The sequence below is a fragment of the Montipora capricornis genome, chromosome 14 (genome assembly GCF_036669925.1).
Source record: "Montipora capricornis isolate CH-2021 chromosome 14, ASM3666992v2, whole genome shotgun sequence".
Classification (NCBI taxonomy): domain Eukaryota; kingdom Metazoa; phylum Cnidaria; class Anthozoa; order Scleractinia; family Acroporidae; genus Montipora; species Montipora capricornis.
In genome coordinates this window covers 30323722-30351435 of record NC_090896.1, presented here as the reverse complement: position 1 = coordinate 30351435, position 27714 = coordinate 30323722, and the positions used below count along the sequence as shown (strand labels likewise).

The window sequence follows — 27714 nt, the reverse complement described above, 5'->3', positions numbered from 1 at the left end:
GATAATCATCCTGCCCATTCTTTTCCCACTACAGACAGCAACGTTATCCCTCTTGAGTTTTTGCAGCCCTTAAGATTACATGTACCCGTTTTTGGCAGTTTAACAACAAGTCCCTGTTTCCAACCCTCAGGAATCCTTTCATGGTTTCATATTTTGTCATCATATAACATATAGTTTTCCAAGAAACCAGCGCAAATCTTATTCGACATAGATTTTCAAAAATCGAACGCAAAGTAATGGAAACTGCGCTGGTACCCCTATTTACTATACTGCTGTCTCGCAAGAATAAGCAGCGACTATACTGACGATAAGAAGTCACAAATCAACAGCGGGGATATTGAAAACACTTCAACAGCACTTTCCAATGCATATCAACTGGCTTGAATGCAACATTGCAGAAACTGACGGTCGTTGGTCACATGGTATGAAAGCGAACGAAATAACAGCAATAAATTTATGTCATTGCTCCTACAAGTTCATTTCTGATAGCTCCAGGGCACTATAATTTTCTGAGCGTCAAGTACCAAACTGGGCCAACAGTCTGACCGGTTGACCTCAGATCTCTAGGCGGAAGTTATTTTATTACTTTCGGAGAAAAGACTGCTCACGATCAAGCTACATAAAGCTCTCGCTTGCGATCGAGGTTGATTTTACAAGACAAGCGAGATGTCGGGAAAGTGCATTGCAACTGGGAGCTGCATTTGCTTCCTCGCCGTAATCACTTTGGTTACCGTCAGTTTCTTCCTTCCTATAAATAATTTGCACGACTCCACCGAAGGTCATCAGCATTATTCTAACACAGAAGCGTTCCTTGCTGCTTATCAAGTGAACATCGAATGCGGCTTATTTGAACATAAGGTGTACGATGAGAAATCTGAGCTTGCATTGCCGTCAATTTTGTCTTTTACACAAGCAGTAACAGGCAACGACCAAGACCTTCGTTTTAATGGCCTGGCGCTGTCTTTCATCCTAGCAACTGCATGCCAACCCCTGGATGATTTGAACGGCTTGAAGACGCATATACACAAAATCGCCGTTGTTAGTGTTGAACACAACGACGAATGGCTGTGTCCTTTCGCGAATTTGGTAATGAATGTACAGAATGCTGGGTATTCTATGCTGATATATTTTGGAAGCGATTCAGACGTTTCGTTTGCTTCAAATAACACGAACAGACTACTGCTTATTCCGGTTTTAAGCACTACACCCGAGTTTTGTCAACCCCAGGGAGTGATCAGGAGCTCATTGGAAGTGGACGGTGATCCTCGGCCTTCTGAGTGGTTTTTGCGCAAACTACACAAAACTCTTGTGGAGATCCAAATTGAAGAAGAATGGAATATCAAGATGGAGACATACTTGTGCCATTCTTTCTTCTGGTTTCTTGTTCCACCAATAATAACTTTGGAGTGGATGAGACGCAAAAAGAAGTTTTGTTGCATGTCTGGCGCTCAAAGAGCAGACGAAGGTCAGGCGAATGTCTCGAACGAGATTGTTAGTGGAAGCGAAACACGAACCATGGAAGAAGGCAATGGACATAGTGCGGAAACAGATCTGAACTCTGGCTTGTCTGTAGAACAGACTTTAGAAAATCAACAAGGGGTTATTGACGAAGAGCAGCCACTGCTAAATGCCGTTAGAGCGGATATAAATTATGCCGGGCAGCTTCGAGGTATGGCATTTACAGCATACCGTCTTAAAGTGATTTTGTACAAACTCAAAATTGCCCTGAGTGTTCGGGGCTTTTCTTATTTGATTCTTCTTTTCGCAGCACTCCCTGTAGATATATCTTTCGGAGGGCTATCTTTTTTTAGATTTGATAATGACGCGTACATCAAAAACTGCAATGTCCCCCTCGTCATCATGATTTTAGTTAAGACTGTGGTGTTCTTTAATGTTTGGCCGCCTTTTCAGATATTTTGTTTCCTCATGTACAGTCGCTTCGCCTGTAAAGCCACGTGGAACATTCGAACAAATTTTGCAAAATTGATTCGAAGTGACTGGTTTGCGTCAAATATGTATTTACTTGCTTTGGGAGTAGGGGTACCATATTGTTCCTTTGCAAACAATTTCGATTTTTCCTGGCATCTGTTTTCTTATCTTGCATCACACAACACCCTGTACACAGTTTGCAATGCGCTTTTCATAATCATTCTTGATAAACACAAGTTTGTGACGCCTTATGTTTTTTACATCAGCATCTGTATGATCTGTGCTTATATCGAGAGCGACATTGTAGCCGTGTTTTACTTCGCACAGAACGCCGAGGGATCGTTAAACAACTTTAAACTCACGGCTCTCCTCACTTTAGCCTTCGGCTTCACTCTGACCATAAGTCTCAGTTCTTCTATGCACATCATTCGAAAACTGGCAAAGCCGCGGGAGTCCCTGTTTGAGGGACTCGCGGAAAAGTAAATGGAACCCTTTTCGAGTACCACATTTGATTACAAGCTGTTGTATAACAGTGAGACATGTAGTACGAGGCCTCTCGGTAGCAGCTTTGTGAAATATCATTAGTTATGTAACTATTGTCGACATCATTGCATTTTCAAAAAAAGACGGCATGTATGTGTTTATGTATGTCACGAAGATCGGTAAATCACGTGTAACAAGTAAGATCTTTCGTCGTTGTTGATTTCTTGAATGCATTTTTAGCTTATTCCTTCCATAAAGGATTTAAGGTGCCATGCTTCGAGATGCTATGATAAAGCCTGCTCGTTAGCCCCACAGAGTGCTCCATAACACCCTTGCTGTAGTTTTTGTGATATCTTTCTGACGCCGTGACGATCACGGGTCACGAAGGATTTACACGTGATCTATGAATGATCTAAGTCAGTTATTAAATCCGAATTACTTGCTCATTCCGAGAAATGTGACGGCATCTTATAATGATAACTCAATTTTCTGTTGTAAAAAGTAGGGTTTTATTGACGAACCACTTCGTGGGAACGATGGTCAGTCATTACGGTGTGTGTTCCGCGTAGAAGCTCGCCGTTCAAATATCACCGCCACAAATCGTACAATTCAGTGATTTTATTGATTCCTTGACAAACAGGTTATTCGATCTGAAAGAAGAAATACATGGCTATTTTAAGTGACTTAATCCTAAGAGTTTGATCGTAGCACGAGTCAAGTTCGAGCCCGAGTCAAGTTCGAGTCAAGTTAAATTTTCCTTTTTTTTTTAGTAGTTTTGTTTTTAATTGCTGTGTGAAAATAATGTACCAGAGGTAATTAGGCCTAATTAGGTCTTTTTAGGGCTAATTAGGCCTAATTAGGCCTAAAGAAAAGTACCCTAAACATTCTTGAAAGCTAATTTTAGGCCTAATTAGCCCTAAAAAGACCTAATTAGGCCTAATTACCTCTGGTACATTATTTTGACACAGCAATTAAAAACAAAACTACTAAAAAAAAAGGAAAATTTAACTTGACTCGAACTTGACTCGTGACTCGAACTTGACTCGGGCTCGAACTTGACTCGTGCTACGATCAAACTCTAATCCTAAAGAAGTTCGCCTACTGGTTTTCTGAATAAATACTACATAACGGTTCACTTCTGTGGCGGGTGTAAAGTACAGGTTAGCAGAATTTATACCGGTAAGCCTTTCTACTGGTTAGCGAACAGAAACGTGCATATCCTGCGAACTGACTATTAAGAAATAGGAGCTAGTGAAGTTCAAGGGTGGAAATCCAATGTCAGTCAAGGTTGTCAAAATGTCTTTTGGCGGCGACACCGATTTCATCAATGAAACAGTGTGGTAACCATATTGTGGAATTTTTTAAAAAAGTAAAAGTGTACATAATAAAGTTTGACTTTTGCGGGCGTTTTTACTTTTTGACTGGTTTTAAGGTCTTATGATATGATCCGTTAGCACTGTGGTGACCATTTGAGTTCAGTCACAGGTCTCCCAAGCGGGTTGCCCGTTGCTTCTCTTTCGTTATCAATGCCTGACATATCTTTACAAAGAACTTTCAAAGTTGGACCTTTATGTTTACGGTCCTTCGGCATCTTTCAAGAAGCGATTTGAATTGTCTATAAATCCCTCAATGAAACTGCACCTGTCTACCTTAAAGATCTTCTAAAGCCACAAAGTCAGTCCAAATACCAGCTAAGGTCCAGGGATCAGCACTTGCTTGCTGTGCCGCGGAACTTCAGAAAAACGTTCTGTAAATTCTGCATGGGTTTAACAAACATTGACGGAATCGAACGTCTTGAATGCATCTGTGTTTACTGAAGTCGCATTTCAGTTGTAAACGTAAAGGTACACCTTATTTAACGTCGGTAATTCCTTTACCCGAGGGTATTCACGCAGGAAGCCGACGGTGCGCTATTAACCCCCCCCCCCCTCTTTCCATCAGTGATACGTTTTTTTAAGGGTATTTAAAGCTACTTTAAGCTACACTGAAAAGGGAAGAAGTGAGATCCGGGGATCGGACTCGGGACCTAACCGACTGTGCCATCCTTGCTCCTCAACTCTGCAAAGTCTTCAGGTACAAAAATGAGTTGAAATGTAACAGTGAAGAATTATTTGAAAGAAAGCTTGTTGTCTGTTTTGTGCTTTATCATTCTCGGAAAAGGTTCTTCAGAAAAGGGTTGATCCTGAACGCTGAGAACTTTATTTAATTGCATATGGTTTGTGACACGGATTGTGTTTCTTGTTTGCACGCTCGCAATTGAAATAGGAAGGGTTTTTTTGCCTCTAATAGCAAATATGTTGCTTGTTTCAATAAATTTTACGCTGAAAAAGGCTTTTGTTAGATTTTTCGGCCGTTGTGGATTCATCTTGTTGTGCAATGTTCGAGCTTAACTTAATTTGCATAAAATCAATCAATCAATCAATCAATATGTTTTTAATAAAATCAGAGACAAGAAACGTATAACTTTACAATATGTAGATAAGAAAGTTATAATCAAGAATATATTAAAAAATTGTAACACAAAGTTCCTTATATACAGTGAATTTAATTGAAAAGGCATCTGTTAAGGAAACAGTGCTTGAAGCGTTCAGTTTTAACTCTATGTAATATAAAGTCATACTTGCGCTGACGGAGCACACGTCTCCGCTTTGGAGGTAGCAAATATGATCTTCACTGATTACGCTCTTAAAGAGCTTAGAACGAAATTAAATACCCAAGCAGTTTCCTCATGAAGATGACAGGAATTTGTAGCCGTGTTCTTTCCGGCAAATGAGTAATAGGTAGCCATAGTTTTAAAAAGACTTGTTTAGTCACTCTAGTTTAATCACTCACTGAAAAACTGTCCCCGTTAAAATGAAGTTATTGTTAATATATTCCTTTAACTTTCTCTTAAAGAGAGAGATTTCCCGCATTTTTTTTTCAGCCTATTCACTTGAAATATTATTTTTCGCTAAGCGTTGCATCTCTTTGTCCAAATGAATGCTCAAAAATAAAGATCTTTTAACGATCTTGCAGCCGAATATTTTTTGTAATTTAATATTCTCAGTCAAAAATTTGCATAAGAAGGTTGTAATAAACATCTCAACGCACACAAAAAGTTTAGTAGCATTTTCCTCTTCGTCAAATTCTCCTTTCTTTTATATTTTCGGATTAGTCCAGCCAGCATTACTCCTAGGAAAATCCAGTTTCAGCGCCGTCAACAGTGTTGCAGATAAGAGTCGGGTCTCGGGTCTATAACCCGACAAAGAAGGCTTCCTGACGCAACAGCAACGGATGAAATGCAAATATCCAATTAACTATTACAACAAAATTAAAAAACGAAAGACGGAAGTTTCTTGGCGAAAAAGTACGTTAACTCTGAAAGCGACGAACAATTTGACACTCTTCACTGAAGTTTATTCAACGTTAGCAAGAACCTTGACACAAGGTGATCACGTGCACCTTTGTTGTGTTTTAGCACGTGATCAATTTCTACCTTTTGACAGAACATCACGCAAACCTTCCCCTTGATTCATTGAAGTCAGACACTGCAGAGATTTTGGTGTTTTTACGATCGATTATCATTAATCTTTCGCTGAGAATTTGAAGTTTCTTCATCTGTCTTTTGGCTTGCCTTTTACTGTTAACTCCCGGCTGTTTCAATACTTTTTGGTGCAAACGTAAAGCCAAAAAAGTTTTTGACCTGGTATCAGGTTAGACTGAAAAGAAGAGGAATTATGAAGTGGAAACAACATGTTCAGTCCTTCCTTAGTGGCGAAGCGGCTGCTGTTACTTCCATTAAAAACGACAGTGGATGTGTGAGAGGAAACTTATGCTTAATGATGATAAGACCGAATTCTTGCTGGTTGGATCGCGAAAGCAGCTAGCAAGAGTATTCATTGATAGTGTCAGAGTCGGCGACTATAATGTCAGTCCTTCCCCATCAGTCCGCGTATGGCTCGACCGTCATTTGTATATGAATGTAAATATTATTAGGTCATGTAAAAGTGCATTTTATGATCTTTATAACATCAGACATATCAGAAAATACTTGTCTAGAAGCAGCACTGAGTCACTAGTTCATGCGTTTATCACTAGCAGAATCGACTACTGCAGCAATAGTTTACTTTATGGGTTGCCAAAATATCAAGTGTGAAAAACTGCAGCGTCTTTTGAATTCAAGCACTCCATTGGTTTATTGCGCCCCAAGATTTTTCCACATCACCCCTCTGCTTCGTGAATTACATTGGCTGCCTGTCTGCTACAGAATATTAACATTAAAGGGGCTAGGTCACACTGTTTTAGGTAATTTTGTTTAATTTTGTTAATTTTGAGCTCTAAACGTCAAATTGGCAGAGCAAGAGTCTTTCATTTTCAAAATCACGGCCACATAACAACTGAGAATGATTTTCCAGCTTTGTAAATGACATTTTAATATAGACTGATGTAATTTTGAAAAACGGTGGGCCGACGTTTTTCAAATTTACCCAAACTCAATCCATTTCAATCCTCTCCAGTTTTGTTCATCCATGTCCCTTCTTGGCTTCCCTGCGTTTTGTTAGAGATCTTCTATAGTTTTGAACAGTTATTTTGATATTTTAGTTAATTCTATGACCATTTGATCAGTGCTGAAATTGCCTAAAATTGCGTGACCTAGTCCCTTTAAATATTACTTCTTACCTTTAACGTCTTGCATGGTATGGCACCTGATTATTTGTGACGTATGAAACACGTTCTACCTCCGTCTAAATATTCTGCCACTATTCACCTCGATTTCAAAGAATAATTATTAATTATTATTGGAATAAACGTTTGCTTAGTGCAACTGCTAGACATGCATGAAAACATCCGTCAGAGCAATTTGCAGTTGGTTTTTTTGTAGACTATTTAACTTAAAGAAGAAACGAGTGAGTTTTACTCGAGAGCGTGTTTTGTTATAGCCTGCAAGTATTCCGTTGAAATGGCGTGCGGTCGAAATATATGGGCTTGGTTACTAGTTTCGAAAGAAACTAGAAACCAAGCCCCTGTATTTCGACCACGCGTCATTTTCAACAGAAGAGCCTGCTTGCAGGCTAGTTTTGTTATGCTTGAACTGAATTTATTACCAAAGCTTAAAAAAGTAACAGACTTCAAAACGGGACAGGACATTACAAAAATTTGTGAATGCGTGAGCCAAAGGGACACTGCTGGCACGACATCTGGGTGACCCTTCAAATGGTCCACAGGACCCAGTTCGATACCACCCAACTCGGTGCCTTCTGTTTTTGTGTAACACGTACAACAGGCAACCAAGTTTACGCTCTTAGGGGCTGATTGCATGAGACGGACCAGCCTGGTCAGCCGGGCTGGTCAAGTTTGCCGGATGAGTTTCAGCCCTGTATTACATGAAGTGAGCCAGCCCGGCTTGGGTTAAATTTAGACTATGTCGTGTGAAAAAAGATAAGAACAACAACAAGAAGTGGAGAGACGTTTATCTCGCTAAATTGTTATTAAAATTCACTATTCTACAATTTAAAGAAGCCTCAAGGTTTTCTATATACATCCTTTATTTAAACATATAAAAACGACTATTCCGTCGGCCATTTTGCTCTAAAGGGGTGTGAAGTGTTTAGAAATCGCTGGCCCGGCTAACCGGGCTGTCCCGGCAAACGCAATTACATGGAAAAATTTCAGCCCAGTTAGCCGGGATCCCGGCACCGGGATTTCGGCTAACCGGGCTGGCCCGGTTGTCCTGTAATCGCGAAGTTGATTTTTGTTGCGTGTAACTAACGTGCCGAGATCCCGGCAAACTGACACCTGCCTGGCTCATGTAATCTAGTTGTTTAACAAAATTGTTTGCCGTAACTGCTCCAAGAAACTTGCCGTTGCTCAGTTTTCTTGGGTGGCTTAAAGAAAGATTAAGTTTTGCTTCTTGTCAGTTGTTTACCGTTTCCTTCAGCAGCCATCGAGCACATGCGAGACATAGAGTCCAGGCACTTTGCTTGACTTAGTCACTCTCGTTTTCCCGTGCTTGGAACCAGCTTCGTTTACTTGCTTTGTGTTCTGATTGGCTAGTTAAACCAAGTCAAGAATCACTTTGATTTGTGGTTGGCTGAAGGGTGTGTTTCCTTCAGAACGTGATTGGCTCTGTGATTACGTAAGTTTTGGCTATAAGACACTTGAAACATTCTTAACATTCCGACTAACATATTCAATGCTCATTGACTCCAATACCGAGCGTAAAAAATTCATCATATTTGTTCCATTTGCAAATACTATACACTTAATTTATGACCCCGAGGGAAACATCAGGGCTCCAGGGAAATCAAAACTAGCTGTTTCCCTTGGGACCGTACATTAAGTGTATAATAATGAATAACATAATATAGTGCCAATTACTTTGAAAGGGTCCCAATCAGTTGGAAATAGTGTTTAATCTTATTTGTACATCATCATCTCGTGAATAGCAAAAGATCTCAGAAGTTAACTTGAGTTTTTCTTTTAGGTGTTTGGCTCACAAATGGTGCAACACACGTTATCTTTGATGCACTCCTGTGGGATGTACGATTATTCTGGAGAGTTTTCATTTCATGTAAGAATTCAGTATTTTAAAAGTCCCTGAATCTTATTTATCTGAGCACAGTAGTGCTCTACTAACTGGGGATCGAGACTGTGAATTAGAGGAAATTCAAGCATATCAAACTACTGTTGGTTTTTTGAAATGAGAAAACCAATACGTACCTGAAGGAAAGCTCTCAGAGTAGAGTGGAGGACCAACAAACTCGGCTTCTAAATTTTTCATTAAACTGTACATTGCACATGCATGCCCTCTGTGAAAAAAAATAATAATAAAGAAATTAAGCGCCCTCGCTACCTTTCTTTGCGGGATATATTTTCCTAATGAAAAAGTATTTTCAAATGAAAAATGTCAAAACTGTCAATTGTCTAATAATTAGACAAATAATCATTATTGTAATGTTCTTACATTTATCTTATTATGCATGTAGGAGAAAATTTTGTAAAAATTAGATATACATTTTTTTACTCTTAGATATATATTGGGTTCAAGACCCACTCTGACCACTCGTTGATGAATTTGTTCTTGGTAGTCCCTGGTTCAACTTCCCAGTTGCACTTGTAAATAGCCAACTGGTTTGCCTCCGGCCGGTTGGGATTCTTAACAGTTGTTGTTCTGTTCCGTCGTTTCGTCAACTGTGTTTCATTGGCCCTGAAAAGCCCCTGTGGGGAGTGGTCAATGACGTATGCATTGTATTGTATTGTATATATAAGGAGTATGTAACACCTTAATGATTTTAATATACAGTATTCTTAACTCATTCACACCTCAAACACACTAGGACGTCCCCCATCGAAGAGTAAAATCGTCTGGCGTTAGACAGAGTAAAATAGAGTAAAATCTATCGAGTCTCATTCTCAGGGGTCAATGAATTAGTGGCGGCCAAAAAATAAATTAGTTTATTAGGGGGTTTTTGACTGAGTTTAATCCATTCACACATCAAATGCCCTAGGACGTCCCCCAGGTCTATGGGTCAGAGTGGGGGTTTATAAATTTATTAGTTTTTCAGGATTATTCTTTATTGTGTACAGATAGGCAGGTAGGTGTCCACCATGAGTTTATTTGTAAACTAGATAATTCTGACACATAAAGAAAGTCTTTGTTATTATCATTACCATTACCATTACCATTACCATTACCATTACCATTACCATTACCATTACCATTACCATTACCATTACCATTACCATTACCATTACCATTACCATTACCATTACCATTACCATTACCATTACCATTACCATTACCATTACCATTATCATTATTAGAAATGTCAGTGAATGCAGGCTACCTTTAAACCATAGGTTGGCTTGCCTGCCAAGTCTGGTGTGAGTGGTGCCATTCTTATTGTCGTGCCAAAAGTGTGTGGCATAATGGTGTGGTCACCACCACTTGATCTCCTTGGGAACAGTGTAAGAGGGATACAATTTTGTAAGGTGAGCACGATTAAATATTTGATCATCCAATGACCAGGCATTTCAATTCGTTTTGAGGAAGGTGAAACCCGTAACAAAGTACTAAATCATGATCAGGGTATATGTTGCAGGTCATTTTGTTCCTTAGGTTAATTTGCCTTGTGTACCTACAGGGGCTGTGTCAGGGCAGTACAGTTCATTTTGCGTAGTTTTATCAATTACTTGCCCCTACTTGCTTTGCCAGTTAACGTTAACCTAGAAGTTATTTTTAAAACAACACAAATCAAAGATTTGTGACAAAAAAATGCTTGTTCGAGCATACATAATTCAATTTACAAACAACAGAGATCTCTTGACTTTGAAAAACAGTTAGGCTGAACATGCAGATTTAAAAAACCCCAAATTATTGCAATCCGTTTCAATCTTCTTCAATTTTGCTCGTCCCTGCGTCCTTTTGTATTTTCTGTTTAAATTCAGACCTGCCTTCAATGTTTTAAGTCGTTATTTTCACGTTTCGGTTGATTTGTTGCCAGTTCCCAATTGCTGAACGTGGCTAAATTTCATGACACAGCCCCTTTACGCATCATCACAAGTAGTGATTTTTATTTGTCTTTCACAGGAGCTTGTAAATCTGTTTAACTTTCACAAGTATGATTTGAAGGGTGCCATTGCAGGGAGGAAACTTGATCCTCGCAGAAGGAAAGCAGAAGTGCAGGTATTGATATTTCTTTCAGAACTGCTTACTATGTAATGTTTAGTAATTGTGACAACAGTGATGATCAAATATCTTTAATTTGCTTCTTTCTGCGTTTGTCTTTCACATTTATAGTTTCTTCTTCATAATATACGTTCTCTACCACTTTATTGAAAACTTGCAAAAGTTACATTTAGCTGGTTTCTGTTTGGCGACCTTGATAGGTCAGTTTGTTACTTTGTTGGAAGAACATTAAGCATAGGATATCGGCTATGACTCCTTTTTTGGGTCCTGAACATTCTAAGATTTCTTTGCTCGTGGTAAAAGTACCTAAGGTGGGTTTGAACTTGGTAGTTCCTCATGCTGAGGCGCTCGCGATGACCACCAACCATGAAAGGCTACGCGACAGACCAGGGGGGAAATATTTATTAAAGAATTGTGTGTGACCTGAAACGAGTTTTTGTGTTTTCGTTGCATGAAGTATCCTGTAACACATCTCACCAGGTGAATTACATGTACATAATTTAAATGTGAACAAGTATTCTACGATCGCATGGGCCATGGATTGTGGACTTAATTCGGAATTGAACTGGATATGAGCAAGCTATTGTTTAACGTGAAAAACACTGAGATATTGTGAACGTAAAAGGAAATCTTCTAAAGCACCCGTTGAACAAAGTGTAGGCTACCTGTAGCCTCTTCTTGATAGAGCAATGCACCAATTTCGCAGAATCTTTTAGGCTTTCCTTCACTCATTACATAAGTAATAGGGAGTTTAAGCAAAGACGACGGGTACGGCTACGGCAACGGCAACGCCACGAAGCAAGAATATTATTGGTTAAAAAAGGAAAAATACTCGTGCTACACGTGCAACACGAATTTCCGTGCATTTCTCTGCCGTACTCCACAAAACAACAACGTGATATCACCAAATTTTGGGCTTTGACGACAACGTGAGCATATAACAATGAAACAGTCATTTTCTGTTTTGACTTTAAAACCGTTCGTACCCATTCAGTTACAGGATAGTTCGCCTGTATTGTACAAGGTAAACAAGACAGAATAATCGCGAAATATTTGCGATAGCGCTAAGTTACATATTGGACTAACGTTTTCGTTGCCGCAGCTGTCGTCTTTGCTTAAACTCCCTAATGTTCACAACTGTGACGATAAAAAAGCTTAACATGCTTCTTCCTGCAGTTCAAATCTATGTCTTCTAATATAGTGTGACTGTTGACTTTACACTACGTTACATATTCCTCCTTTATTATATGGCAAGCAATTCTCAGGCTAAATGGAGCAATCTGATTGGCTGTCCTTGCAGTATGGACCATTACCATGGAAACGTTCCGCGTCTGTATTTTTTCTCTCCTGGGAAATTCAAGTTGAGCAAAATACAAAAAGTTTTTAAAAAGCAACCAAAGAAGCAATGAACGTGGTACAAATGAAATAAATATCACAGCGACTGTTCATTGCATTATCAGGGTGAAAAAGTTGTTTCTCTTCTTTATGCTGCAAGCAATGGTGATGTCACGGCTTTGAGGAGGTAATGTATAAAACGTGTTGACCAGAATAATTACTGCAAAATTCAAAAAAACAAGCTCAGCTGCTGTCATGTAAAAACGTTAAAAAGTAAACATTTAAGGGAAAACAGAGTTCTCAGCTTCCACTCTTCCTGCCATTGTCACCCAGGTTTGATTCCTAGCCTTCACGCTATAGGTAGGTCGAGTTTTCTACCCTACTCTAAGAGGTTTTTGTCTGGGTACACCCTTTTTCCGCTCTCATCAAAATCCGAAATTCTTGCAGTATAATCACTACCTTAAGTGTCATACCTTGTTAAGACAATCTTTGCAAAGTAGGGAGCAGGGGTCCCCCACCAATGGGACCTTGGTTCAACTCCTACACTTGGTATCACATGTGCGTTTAATTTGTTGGTACTCTACTCTGGGGCCCATTTCTCGAACGTCCCGAAACGTTTCAGGCCTCTTTCGGGTGTCACAATTACCTCTGTATCTTAAGAACGGAGAGGTTTTAAGACAAAACTTCACAATCATTTTGCTTTTTATAATCTTGAAAAACATGTTTAAAATACTAGCTTATAATTATCAAAACAAGCGGATGACAGTTTCGTAAATGGCTTTGCGGGCTCGAAAACTTATCGGGACTTTCGAGAAACGGGACCTTGCTCCGAGTCATTTGTTCCCTGGTACTCCGGTTTTCTCATCTCCTCAAAACGAACCTACAGTTTAGCAAGAGTTGATCTGATTTCTGTTCCGTGACCCCAATAATAATAATTGGAGGAAGCACTGAAATATGCTCCCTTCCCTGCGATACGAGCTTATCAAGCAGTTGCCAGGGTACAGTGTACAGCAACACAATATTGTAGTTGACACCTTAGGAGGATGCTTTGCAAGTGTGAGATCTAATATCAAGCAGCTGTTTGGCAGTAGGGAAAACTCTGTCCTGAGGCGAGTCCAAAAGGCAGTGGTATCAGGAACCCTTAGCATCGCAAGGAACTTTAAAATTGCAACACGATAGAAAACCCCAGAGATACGGATAATAGTTTCATAGATTTCGCTAGAATACGACTTTTTACATAATAGTTTTTAGGTTAATAGATTTTGCTAGAATACGACTTTCTACATAATAGTTTGTTTTTCAGGTTTTTAGTTTTGTTTCTTCCAAATAAGAATCACTATTTCAGCTGGTCCATAGGTTATGCTTTGGCGCCTTATGTATTAGTATTTTAAATCAGCATTCAGAAGTGTATACTGCGATGATGATGATCATAATAATAATAATAATAATAATAATAATAATAATAATAATAATAATAATAATAAGACCATCGCGAACACCAACGTAGAGTATCCAGCCTGGTTCGCCGAAGGCAAAGCCACACTACTCCTGAAACCTGGAGAATTCACCAGTGATAACCAGAGGCCGATCACCTTTTTTTAAACACCTTGTATGAGTGGTTCATGTCGTGCCTGTTAGGACCTATGAATAAACATCTGGAAACGCATGGTTTAATGGACGGGGCCCAGAGGGGCGCACGCGCAGGATGAAGCAATTTACTCATTGACAGAACTGTGACCTTGGATTATCATCGGCGAAAGCGTAACCTGAGCGTGGCGTGCATCGACGTCAAGAAGGCGTACGACTCAGTAGACCATGGTTGGTTGGAGGAGATGATGATCCTGCATAGATTCCCTGCTTGGTTGTCAAGGACGGTAGAGAAGTTGAGCAAGAGCTGGAACACAAGAGTGGTGGCGACTACAAAGCAAGGACGCGAGACATCTGAGCCAGTGGGACGCTCTCTGTCCCAGGCTCTTCACGGTTTGCTTGAACCCCATCGCATGGAAGATCAGCGCCAGTGAGGGCTATAAACTATCTAAGCCCATCAGTGTAAAGGTAACAGACCTTCTATACATTGACGATCTAAATATCTTTGCGTCTTCGGAGAGTAAACTAGATCTTGTTATGGAATCAACCAAGAGCGCGATGGAAGATGTCGGACTGCAGTGGAACCCCAAAAAGTGTGCGATCGCTCATGTACAGAGGAGAGTACATACCCATACCCATGATGCCTTGGGGCTAAGGGTAAATGAGGGCATGTGCGGTATTTCCGACCTCGAAGAGGGCAATCAGTACAAGTTCTTGGGTGTGTTAGAGTCGGTGAGGCAAGAGGAAAGGATGTCGTTGGAGTGCGCAGCTAAGGAGTTTCTCCGAAGAATGTCTATCATCTGGTCGAGTCTCTTGTCTGTAATCTCGTACCCAGATCTCACTCTGTCACTGGAAATTTGGCAAAGTTCGACAAACACCCTTTTTCATTGGCTACTAAAAAAAAGGTTGCGGCAATGCAATCTACGCTCTGATTTGCTTATTTCGTGGGGCACTTCAGTAAAGGTAAAGTGAATGTTTAGTTTTCGCAAGTGCATGGTGTAAACTCCAGTTGTGCGGAGGAAAGTTTAGTTTACAGTTGAAGAAGATAAATTTAAAAATTTGCGGCATTTGTGTAAACTGTACCGACGAACACCCAAGTTCAGTTGTCGATCGTGTTACGATAAACTAGTACGGTATAATATGCCTAAATAGTTCATTTCTGTGTTGCAGTGGTTCCTAGTTATAATTTTTTAATTATTGGTCAGGCATTCCCTCCCCACTTTATTGTTCCAATTTTCTAACCAAAGGCATGTGTCACAGTGGTGTAAATTGCCTCAAGCGGCAATTTGCTTTTCGTGACCATTTTAATGAGTTTTATTTGTGTATATCAGCAGATGTCCGTGATGAAATTTATATCTATACAGTATCCAAAATTATTGTTCATGATTACTGATGCTTCAAGCGGAAAAACGAAAGCAAAACTATGTTATCAAGGAATTATCATAATTTTTTGCATTCCCTTTTATGCGAGATTGAATTACTGTTTTATTTGTTCACGGTTGATAAGGAGGCAGTGTGGCCCAGTGGTTAGGGCGCTTGCCTTGAGATCCGGAGATCCCGGGTTCAAGACCTGCTCTGTTGAATTTGTTGACCACTCGTTGAATTTGATCCTGGTAGTCCCTGGTTCAACTTCCCAGCTGCATATGTAAATAGCCAACAGTTGGGATTCTTAACAGTTGTTGTTGTTCTGTTCCGTCATTTCGTTGTGTTTCATTGGCCCTGAAAAGCCCCTATGGGGAGCGGTCAATAAAGTATGTATTGTATTGTATTGTATAAACTATGTTACAAGGATTGGAATTATTCGCGAAGGTCAATGTCACGCAACGTGTTGTTTCAAGAATTTCGTAGAACTGTGACTCATCAATTTCAAAATAGTTTGTGACTCGTAAGTTTGAAAATAGAGTTTGTGTAATAGCTGTAAATAGTAATTTTTGGAAACTTCTAGACTCTTTTCGGATACTTTTATCACAACATCACTCTTGATACTTTGATATTCTGCAATCCCGCACAAGCTTTTCAGGTGTCATGTGGCAAAGTTGAATCCAATACACATGTACTTGTAAATGTAAAATACTGTCAGTGGAGCTGACGAAACATGCAAATTTAAAAAATTGCAAATATACAAACAAACAAACAAACAAACAAAAAACGAGACATTACTATTGAATGATGCAATGTGCTTCATCTATCACCAATGCCCGTACGTGTACATTTCTCCGATAGTAGCTGGACAAAATAAGGTCTCTACACTGCCTGCAACTTGCTTACTGCACCTCGGGGTGGGTGAAGATTATTAACTTAAACTTTCCAGTCTGAAGGTCGTCAATTGCAAAAATTCTCTCTTCGATATCAGCACTACAAACACGCAAATTTGTGCAAGCGACGCCAACTGAGGTGAATTTATTTATTAAAGGGGAAACAACAATAACAATTGGCTTGCCCTCTGATGTAACATTTAAGCTTGTCTTGTCTTAAAGTGACGGAAGCATTTGGTAAGTCAATGATTTCCCGTAACCAGTTGGAAGGACAATTAAACAATCCTGACCGTTCAAAATAATCGCCTGTAGCGCTACTTTCTGTTTCGGCTCAAGTTTAAGGTTTCCTTGTCCTCTACCCAAAAGAATCTCTTCAAGAATACTCTCGAAATCTCTGTTTCTTTCCTCGAGAATCACAATGGAAAGTACGAACATGCGCAGTGATAGAAAGGCCCGTATTTCGGGCCTCGCTGCCACTGAGCATGCTCGAAATCGAACTTTGCCTTCCGTATTTCACTGGCGAAAAATGTCTGATTGGTCGAGGCCTTGTCATGTGACTTCAATACCTCAAATCAAACATGGCTGCCATTCGGTGTTTATTAGATCAATTTCATTAGATCTCTGTCGACAAAAGACCCTTTTTCAGGCCAGTAAAACGGACGAATGTTGTCTGCATAGTGCGTTTCTATGCCAGCGAGATTCTCTTTTAAGCCAACAGGGCTACGAGGGAAATTTCTTTAAAAATTTCAAGGTCAACGCGAGTCTCGGTTGCTAGTGTTCGAGTGGAAATTCGTTTGTGGAGCTTACCAGCTAATGGATTACCATCTTGATTTCAATTCATGCGTTTATCTTTTAAAAAGTGAAACAAAAAAGATACCACTAAATTTCCAAATGGTTTCTCTTCCAACTAAATAGTTACACACTGTTTCCGCGGGGTCCCGCATCTAACAGAAAATGTTAAGATTTTCGCATTTTTTTTCAAAATTAAGTTGTTAAAATTGCCATTCAAGAGGTCCATAGAGGAAAATTTATTAAGACCGAGGGGAAAATTAAGAAATGTATTTCAGTCGTTCAAAAATAAATTTTAAAGTGAATTTAGCAGTAATAATAACCAAAATCATACTTAACATGTCATAGCACCTCATATTGGGTACACTAGAAGGAAACCTTTTAGTTGCAATTATATTTTGTTATAGTTGTTCGAAGAAAAATGCCAATTGTTTGGTTTCCTCCACATTATAGAAATAAACATGGATTAGGTAAACTCTGAATAGCCAAAACAACAATATTTGATTCAAAAGTACAGCTTACTAACAGGGAGAATTTTACTGTAACAAAATATTACTACAGCTAATAATACGCTTTCACCACATTGTAGTGGGTTAATGTGATAACAAAAATACTTAATCAGGAATTGATTTTATCTTCCAGGAATAAAACAGCAGGAGGATATAAAATTAGGTATTTTCAAAGTTTAGAAAACTTGTTGAAGGTGATTCAGTGCCACCCTCCAAAACTTCTCACAAATTTCACGCTGGCCTACTAAGTACTTCTAGTACAACAAATTATCTAGCCTGTCTTTGCGGACTCTGGTTGCAACACAGCTGCTTCAATAATTTTAATCCCCTTGCATTAGATTTAACTTTTAGAAAAACCATAACTTCATATTTCCGTAATAATCGTTCAAAGACATTGAGCAAATGCATACAAAGCTACATTTGAAAGGGACATAATCCCATGTTGCAGTTTTCTGGATAAGACTTCACAGAAATAACTCCTGGTACCTCTCCATATGTAAAGAGGTCCCATGATTTATGAGTCAATTAGTCAACAAGTCAATAAGACATGAGTCAATGAGACTCACAGTCAATATAGCAATAATTTATTGATCAAGCCTAAGCCCTCGTTTCAGTGATTAGGCCTAAGCACTCTATGAAATTTTAGCTTTCATTTTATGGGTTAGGGTAACTGCACTAACTCATTGACTCATAAATACTTAAGACTCATATGTAAAAAATATTTCAACATTAGATGCAATGAATTTTTTAGCAATTGCTGTAAATAATAGTAAGCATTCCTACCATTTCAAAGGATGAATAAATTAAAGTTGAATGCAGTAAGTGTAAGAAGTAAAAAAAGTGGAAAGTGGTCCAATTTATTTAAGCTGTAATCAATTTCCATCCTTGCTTTAGTCCCTGGATAGGGTGGTGAAGTGAACAAACTACCCCAAGGGGGTACTGCTTATGATACTGAGACCAAACAGCTGGCAGAGTTGCTGCAGTACATTTAAGGCTATCAATCTCACAAATGAATGGAACTGTAGAAAACTTTGGTAAGCGAGCAAGTAGCTTTTACTTATGAATTATAAAATGCCAGTCATTTGTCAGTTTAGAACTGGTTCCCCTAAGGGGTCAGATTTCTTTAGCCTACATCCAGAAAACAAGATTCTGTTACCTTTAATGGTTGTTTAAAAAAAAGACCCCTCCTCAGCAAACTGCATCCTCGTGTTTGGATTCTCATTGATTTAATGACTTTAACAATATTATGCAAATTTGTTCTACAATAATACTCAAATACCATAAAAGTATTTTTAACCTAACTTTTTTGCAAAGTTTACTCCTTGAGCCACCAGCTTCAACTTTGATACTTTGTTCTAAAAGCCAAAGCCATTGTATAGCAATGGTGGAGGTGATGATTAGTCACTTTGTTTTGGTTCAAATGAAGAAAGAAAGTCAAAGTAATGATCGCACTTTAATTAACCCTTTCACCCCTAAACGGGCCATACTTGGTATTTTACTCTGTCTAAACCCAGAGTATTTTGCTCTGTCTAACACCAGACGATTTTACTCGTCAATGGGGAAACCCATCTAGTCAACAGTCTTACAGTACTTCTCAACATAAAGAAAATGAATTCTGTGGACTTGAACATTCCCAAAAAGAAATGCCGTATATTCCAAATATGGTTGCGTAAACTCTTCAAGATTTACCTGCTTCAGGAACTTCAAATCAATGAATATTTTGAATATTTTTCCTGAACTCCTGCAAACTTTGTACACTTTTTAATGGTTTGCCCTTTAAAAGTAACATTCAGAAATAATGCAAATACAACTGAGGCTGTTTTGCATTATCTACAAGACAAGACAACAATATCCTTTATTCAAACACAATCAATATTAAAGCAATAACACATGCTTGTGGGGTCATGTGCTAACTATAATAAAGATACAATACAGGAAATAAAAGCTTAAAACTAAATATGTGACAAAAATAAGATATCTACACATAAGGGATAAGAAAAATAAATCAATTGCTATCCAAAATATCATATTGCAAATACACCAAAAGGTAACGGTTGATTGACAAGTTCCTTGTGCAAAATGGTAGAGCATGTTTGAAGTCCAGCAGGACCAAGATGAGAAGCTATGATAAAAACTTTAAACATATTTTTTACCAAAATTATTTTACTGCCATCAACCCCAATTGAGACCTTATGCATGGGACACTGTTTCTAGCTGCAGCTCCAAATCACAATATCTTATTAATACATTTTGCCATGTAAGAAAAGAACAAACATGTGGGGTGTAAGCAAAAAAAGTCCAAGGCAATAAAGCTTCCTTTCAGCCTTTTCAGGAACAACTATCCACTGTCAACCATACTTGACTCAAAACAGAATTTCCTTGATCCAACAACACATGACAGTCCCCTAAAACCAAAATTACATCATTAATGCTTCCAGAAAACAATAGTTTCAGTCTAAAAAAACCTGAATCTATAGATACCTATATACATCTGTACCTACACCCCGGGGGGGGACTCCCATATGAAACAGACGGGGATGCTCGTCGGAAATTTTGAATTTAACCCCTAAAGGAGACCAATCTAGGCGTGGCTTAAGCAAATTTTGACCCCTAAAAGAGACCGTTTAAAAACACAAAAATACGACACGCAATGAGTTTTAATGATAAAAAGGCATAATCATCGAATGCTTTTATCTAAAAAGAAAATTTAAAAGGAAATTTGACTTCTGTTTCTCTTCGCGTAATTCTGTGTTACTTCGCGGAACCCTAAACGAGACCTTGGTGGCATAAAATATTGGCGCTTTGCCCGGAACACCCTAAGGGAGACCAAAATCCAAAATTTACACCCCTAAGCGAGACGACGAGCATCCCTGTCTGTTTCATATGGGATTCCCCCCCGGGACCTACACTTCTGTTCTTCCAAACATGATTTTAACTAGCACGGATTTTGATTTTGATAACTCAAATTAATTGCAAATCCATAACTTGGTAACTACCGTACTTGAACGCAAGGATCGTTGAGTTGTGACTGCTAAAAAGTATAATAACTTAGACATTCACCAGAAAAGGGAATATAAATGACCTTAAAAGCAGCTATTTAAAATATTTGATACTAGGGTTACGTTCCCAATGAGACAATCACATTCAAAATCAAATTAATATCTGATCGAATCATTGATCATTCATGTAGAGGTGCCGATCGTAAGGTGTAACGCAGAAAAAAATAACCTTCACGTTGAACAATATTGCCATTTCCCTGCCACCTGGTACAAGCCAATTCACACATGAACGGAAACCTTAGGAATCCTCCTTTCTGCACATTACAGTAACTTTTTGTACCCGGTGGCAACAAACTTTCCACATTAAAAATTGCGCAGAAAACTCACCTGTTTCGCAGCTCTTTTCCCACGAAATAAATTTTCCAGGAGCAAATTTTCCGAGGATGCTGGTTGGATTGGACTTTCAAACGATTTACACAACATAGACGTTCTCTAAGAATACATTCCACTTGAAACTGGCGTTAAAATTAGCCTTGATCGCTCTAAAAAGAACGGAAACCAACAAGCTATCGATTCTCAACCGGCAGCCATTTTTCTGTTCTTCTCGGGTGTGCTTTTTTCACGAAAGCCAATGATAGTCCCGGAAACGCGTCACGTGTCATATCGCGCGACTCATGCGCAGACATTTTTCGCCAGTGAACTTCCGTATGACTGTGGGAGATTTGGGTATGAGATTACCTCGTCTGATCACAACCGGGTAACAGCCTCCAACGAATTTGCATTACCAGTGTTAGTCTACCTAATGTGGACACAACAATGGCCGGTGACAGAGCTTAAAAAGTTAGATAGAGAAGCTCGCAAGATAGTTGTTGAGAAGGGTGGTAAACATCCCAGTGGCTCAACTGCCATTCTATACATGCCAAGAGAGAAGGGAGGTAGAGGTCTGCGATCGATCGAGGAAGAGTGCAAAGTGACGAAGATAAAGGCGGCAGTGAAGCTACATGGAAATGGTGACCCAGCGATGGCGATGGTGCGCGAGTTTGAAGAGAGAGCAGAAGAGTTTGGTCATAGCTCTTTTGTTAAATGCAGAGGAGATGGCCTCCAGTTGCAGCTTGAGTACCCAAAACTCAACTTGCACAAAGCATGATAGTGAAGAGGTGATAACAGCAGAGAAACTGAAGGCAGAGCCGAGAAGGAGTTTGGAACAGAAGACATGGGAAGCGGTACATGAACAGAACTGGCAGGGGAAACTAACCTCCATGAGAAGGGAAGACAAAAGCCTTAATTTCGATGGATGTTTCTGGTGACTAAGTGGTTGGAAACAATGCCCAACACATACAGTGGCGGGGATGTTTGATCTCTACGAACAGTTATTACCAACGACACGACGGGCGAGGTGATGTGCAGGCTATGTAATAAGGCTCCTGAAAGTGTCATCCATGTCCTGGCTGGTTGTACCGCCCTTGCACAGAACAAGTACATTACCCGACATAATGCAGCCCTGAAGGTCTTTTTCTTCGAGATTTTGCAAGACTTAGGCCTTGTAGACTCCTTGCCACCTTGGTACTCGCCATTGAAACCGAAACCAGTGTACGAGTCGAACAACGCGCAAGCATTCTGGGATGTCCCCCTGTTCGCGGAGCACCAAGAAGTTAGAGTCAACAGAGTGGATGCACGCATAATCAACCACTTGTCAAAGCGAGTCATCACGCTGGAGATGAGTTGCCCATGGGTTACAATAATCGGCAGAAAAAGAAGGAGGAGAAAACCAAGAGATACGGACCGCTTCGCTGAGAATTAAAGCAAAAGAACCAAGGATATAAAGTGAAAAAATATAATATCATAATGGACGTATTAGGGGGATGGTGCCGAGACTTATGTTTAGGTGGAGCTGAAGGAGTTGGTTAGGAGTAAAAGTAAGGGAGTTCTCCATAACATGCAGAAGGCTGTAATCTCGGGAACATTAAACATCTCTTGCACTTTTAAAGTTGTAGCATGAACAATAATACTAATAATAGCATTGTACTTGTCAAGTGTATTTAGGTCTAAGGCACTAGTTATTAGCGAGTGTTCTTTTGGAGAGAGAGAGGGGAGGGGAGTTTTTAATAACCATAATATGAGAGGATGCCATAATTATTACCATTATGCAAAAGAAAAATCAAAAGATTTGTCTTGCACATTTTAGATATTATTTGTCGGGTAATGACATGACTCAACAGAACTATGATGGACGGACAGCTTTACATGTAGCAGCAGCAGAAGGTAGCGTGAAACTTGTTCACACTTTGTTTTGGTTTATGCGTGAATGTAGATTTTCTTGTTAAGCACAAACCAGTGCAGAACATTACACCCAAACAATGGATAGATTATTGGAAACTTAGTTTGTGCCTTTTCATAATCACAAGGAAGCGTTTCTCAAAGGGTAATATTCATGCTGTAATTAGTGGGCTTTTATTTACAAAGCATTTTTTTAAAAGAGTCTGCCAACTGGCTGGCACTGCAAACATGATCGGTGGCAGTAAAAAACAAAACACTTTGGTCTGTATGTTCATGAAAGGTGGAAATTTCGTATTTTATCAGACCCCATAGGAGCTCACAGGACCAGTGAAACAAAATGATACATCCAGTAATTAGAGCGGTTTTCAATTGCGTCGAAAGTAATTAGCGAATTGCTCTGGTTTTGCATTATTTCACTCAATGATTGGTTCAAAGTTCTCGCGTCACTTTTTCAACCAATCAGAAGTGAAACCAAAACCAATCGTGGCTCGCGCGTGCACATTTCCCCGCGCTTTGTGTTGGCTAGGTGTAATTACTTCAAGTTATGATTGGTTTACTGGATTGTCTCCGCCCTTTTTAAGGTTTTACGACACTCATTTGAAAACCGCTCTAAAGTGCTCCTAATCAGAGATGAATCTATGACCGAGCTAGTGTGAGGCACGGACCTATTCCTGAGACGATGTTACAAACTGCTTTGCATTGCGAAACAGCGTGAGTCTGTCGTCATCTCGAGGATAACCCCATGCCTGTCACCAGCTCAGCTGCGGGACAAATGGCTGCTTTTATCAACTTTCCGCACGTCATGCAGCTCTTGAGGAGCAAAATCACATCCAATAATTTTATAAAATGCGTATCTCATGGTGCTGAAATTTGGCTTTTGCATAAAACACTTTGAGGTCAGGGGCATGTTAAAGTGCTACGATGACGAAATTCGTATCTTTGCTATCTAAGCCATTCGAAGACAAACATAAACATGTAGTCTGTACGGGAAGAAGACTGCTGTTTACTATTTTCAAGTATCTTTTTGTTCCAGAGATATTCAGGTTTTTTTTAATGTGCAAATTAGCCAAGTGATGACGTCATAAACTTAACCGAATTGTGATCAAATATGATCAAAAAAGATATCTCAGCCAATTTTTATCAGAAGTGCTTGATTTTTTGCAGCAAGATTCTAGTACCTGGGCTTTGCTGGCAACCTTTGGCGTTCTATTTTGATACTTGCCAATGGTCCTTCATCTGCATGATCCTGCAAGCATATAAAGATGTTAGGTCGAGTTTGTGGCCTTGTTAAATCGCTTAAGATCACCAAGAATATTGAAATCAGGATGGAGGGGACTGGAAAAGAGTAACTTGCCATGGGAAGCAATTTCTTTACATCCCTAGGTGTGTTGCCTGTAGAACTATTGGCCTGCCAAGTTTCAATGGTCTCTGCTTCAAACTGACCGAGATAGATGTTATATTGGGTTGAGAGAATGACGTCATCATTCCTCTCATTTGCACATTTTTCAAACTTACAGTGCAACGCGCCTTACCGTGGCCACCTTTCACATTGATAACTACGTATAAATACATATATTTCAACTCAACAACCCATGCAACGGTGTTCAACTTAAAACCATGTGAACTTTGCAAGGAGGCGTGACTGTCAATCAAATTCACACATCCTGATTGCCGGATAATTTGGAAAAAAAATTGTTAGGTGGCTACGGTAAGGCGCTTTCTAAACGGTAAACAGGGTTTTAAATCTTTCCTGGAATTCTATGTGGTAAACCTAAAAATTTGATCGTAATAGCACTTTAAGGTTGCCTTAAAACTACATAAAACCATTGTGCTTGTAGTGACCCTACCTACGTAACCTGTGGATCATTTGCTGTTCTTAGGTCACCATGAAGCTGTACGTTTTCTGCTGGAGCAATGCTGTGTTCCAGTTGACCCTAAAGACAGGTACTAAATTCTTAATGGTACATTCTGAAAAAGGAATTAAAGCTTTTTCAATCTCTCCGACTTTCTCGAACCCACAGTGTAGCAGACACGTTGGCAGAGTCATCTAGAAAAGTATTAGATTGTTGAGCTGAAACTCATGAGTTCAATACTAGCAAGACCAACGTCATAACATCTTTTCATTCCATGATTTGTGAAGTCCTTATTACAGTGCATTTTCAAAATCAGTCAGTTTTCTAATTTGAAGCTTAAAAAATCTATAGACTTTAGTTATTATCATGATGTGGAAAAGTATGACACGAATTTAACCACGCTGGAATTCAAATTGAGACTGGAACAAGTGTTTCAACTTAAAATTGCTGTTTAAGGCCTTCACAGTTTCTGTACAACAAAGGCTACCCAAGATATGAAGACAAGAACACGTAACTTTTACAATAATTGTTAATATTTTCATGGCTACTCCTGCTGTAATGGCCTTCAAAAACGAGAACAACGACTGAAGAGGCTGCAAAAGTCTACTTGCATGTGCAATGTTCAGCTATGGTGAATGCAATTACTTTCAGCACCGCATCAATCATGCTCCCCCAAAATTCTTGCTAGCTGTTTTATTTCACCCACGGCGGCCTTCAATAGAGCGGTTTTCAATTGAGTGTCGAAAGTAATTAGCGAATTACTTTGGTTTATGATTACTTCACTCAGTGATTGGTTCAAAGTTCTCGCGCCACTTTTTCAACCAATCAGAAGTGAAACCATAACCAAGCGTGGCTCGCGCGTGCACATTTTCCCGCGCTTTGTGCCGGGCTGCGTGTAATTACTTCGACAGTTGATTGGTTTACTGGATTGTGTCCGTCCTCTTTGATTGGCCAAAGCAATTACTTTGGTTTTACGACACTCATTTGAAAATCGCTTTAACTATGCAAATTGTAAACCATCAAACCCAAATACTCCAGCACTGAAAGACACTTTGCAAAACAATCATAGAGTGCATAGATTTTTAAATTACATCCTTTTTTTGTCCATAAACCCACTTGGCTTGTGAACTACTTTTTGGGCATTATTTCAACACAAAGTGAGCTCTGTTACACAACAGAGAAACCTCCGGCCCCAGTTGTTAATAATCCGGATTCAATTTTATCCGGTGGATAAGTCACTTTATTATATAGATATTGATGAAATACCAGGATTTCTCCTTTTACTAACAAATCATATCTTCACCGCGCGCAGTGAACATATCATTTTTATCTTTCACATGTGAGGATATAGGTGTTGTCATGGTAACCAACACGCTTAGCCAATAAAACGCCAACTTTTTCTTCATTGTAAGATACTTTTGTGCTTTAATATAATTCTTCTCTTGTTCACGGCATGTTACACAACATGCGTCTTTAGCGGTTGGTGACCACTTTTTCATCTATTCAAAAATGAATAAAACAAGTTGCTTTAAATCTAGACATTTCATCAATATCTATCTCGTGCTGAAAGTATCTCTCACTCGTTCGCTTCGCTCACTCGTGAGAGATACTTGCAGCACTCGAAGAATAAAATTCGTTTCTCCGCGCGGCCATGTAATATCCTCTATGTCTAACAGTTTCAGTCTGTGCAATGAATTCAGTATTTCCTCCCGTATAATAATAATAATAATATTTTACATTCTGGATAGTGACCAAATCCACTTAATATATAGAGTTATACAGCCTTTAAACAACGGTGGCCAGGTCAACAAAAAAAGTATTTACTGGTAGTTAAGTTCTCGTAGCAAAGAATTCCAAGATAAATTACATTCATTGTTTGTATTTTTTTCTAATGATAGATGGGGTTTCTCGCCACTAGATGAAGCAGTTAGATTTAAACACAAGGCCTGTCAAGATGCAATAAAACATCACCTCAAGCTCCAAGGAATGGCAGTTTCAAGTCAAAAATCTTTCACAATTTAAAAAATACAATGACTGAATTAAGTGAATTGCCTGGAAATTCTATTAGAGACACAAAATGAAAGTATTTATTAAATTATGGCAGAAGAGCTAAACTTGCAAAATAATCTGACATTTTGGAGTCTTCACAATGCTGTTTTCATCTGAAGGTTACTTGTATTGCCATCTACATTGTATGTAGAGAATGCATGCATTCAGCAATGCTTTTTTGAACAGTTACAACCTAAAAAGTGAACATGTAACAGCAGTGCAACGGAAATGCAAAAGCTGATGAAGTAAGATCACCAGGGTGAGAGAAGTTCCATTTAAGACTGTTGTTAGGATACGGCAACTTTATTTAAGGAGAGAGACTGACGTAATAAGCTATTACAGTTTTCTAACTTACGCCCCTCAGCGGTTAGATTTAAAATACGATGACATTGACTGACATTTAAAGGAAGAGACACTTGCCTCTTATACTTGTCACCTTAAGCCACACTCCTGGGGAGGAGGGGGGGGGGGAATCCCCTATAAAAATGCCTGTGATTTTTTAGGGGGTAAAATCTGTGGATTGGTACAACCTATGTTGTTAAAACCTATAATGCCTGCTGTTGCATGCGAAGGAACTTCAAGGTTATTGACCTATCAAATTATGGGAATAGTACCCACAATCTTTTCATTCTAGGTGTTAGAATGTGTACAGTAACTGCTTTTAGAGATTAAAATTACTTTAGGCCACACCCACAACAACTGGATGGGTACGAACGGTTTTAAAGTAAAGATAGAAAATGAAGGACTCATTGTTGTATGCTCACGTTCTTGTCAAAAGCTATAATATTGAACTGAACCTTTTGCCAACCTGTCAGCAGTAGGCATTAGTTAGCTGTTGGTCACGGAATTTTTTCCTTGTTAGGTTTTATTTCAGCATTAAAATATTCTGAATGTCGGACTTTAGTGTTAGATTTTGCTCTTCTGTATGTTAAGAACTCGCCTTTGTTACAAATGCTTTTTAAATTTTAAGCACCAAAGGTA

At 39.2% G+C, this 27714-nt stretch overlaps 2 protein-coding genes across 2 annotated transcripts in view; both read left to right on the top strand.

Moving 5' to 3' along the window:
* LOC138033664 (glutaminase kidney isoform, mitochondrial-like) overlaps positions 1–27714 on the top strand; it is a 74118-nt gene extending 46404 nt beyond the window's left edge. The window contains 7 exon segments of the mRNA XM_068881455.1: positions 8876–8962; positions 10252–10383; positions 10982–11077; positions 12541–12602; positions 22740–22816; positions 24712–24775; positions 26583–27714. Of these exon segments, the coding sequence (XP_068737556.1) occupies positions 8876–8962; positions 10252–10383; positions 10982–11077; positions 12541–12602; positions 22740–22816; positions 24712–24775; positions 26583–26706 (642 nt within the window). The 3' untranslated portion in view covers positions 26707–27714.
* LOC138033663 (uncharacterized) lies at positions 355–3216 on the top strand. Its single transcript, XM_068881454.1, has one exon. The coding sequence runs from the start codon at positions 667–669 to the stop codon at positions 2410–2412; it is 1746 nt and encodes a 581-aa protein (XP_068737555.1). The 5' UTR covers positions 355–666; the 3' UTR covers positions 2413–3216.

Excerpts from the sequence above, each read along its gene's own strand:
- LOC138033663 (XM_068881454.1), top strand. The coding sequence starts at position 667 with ATGTCGGGAAAGTGCATTGCAACTGGGAGCTGCATTTGCTTCCTCGCC.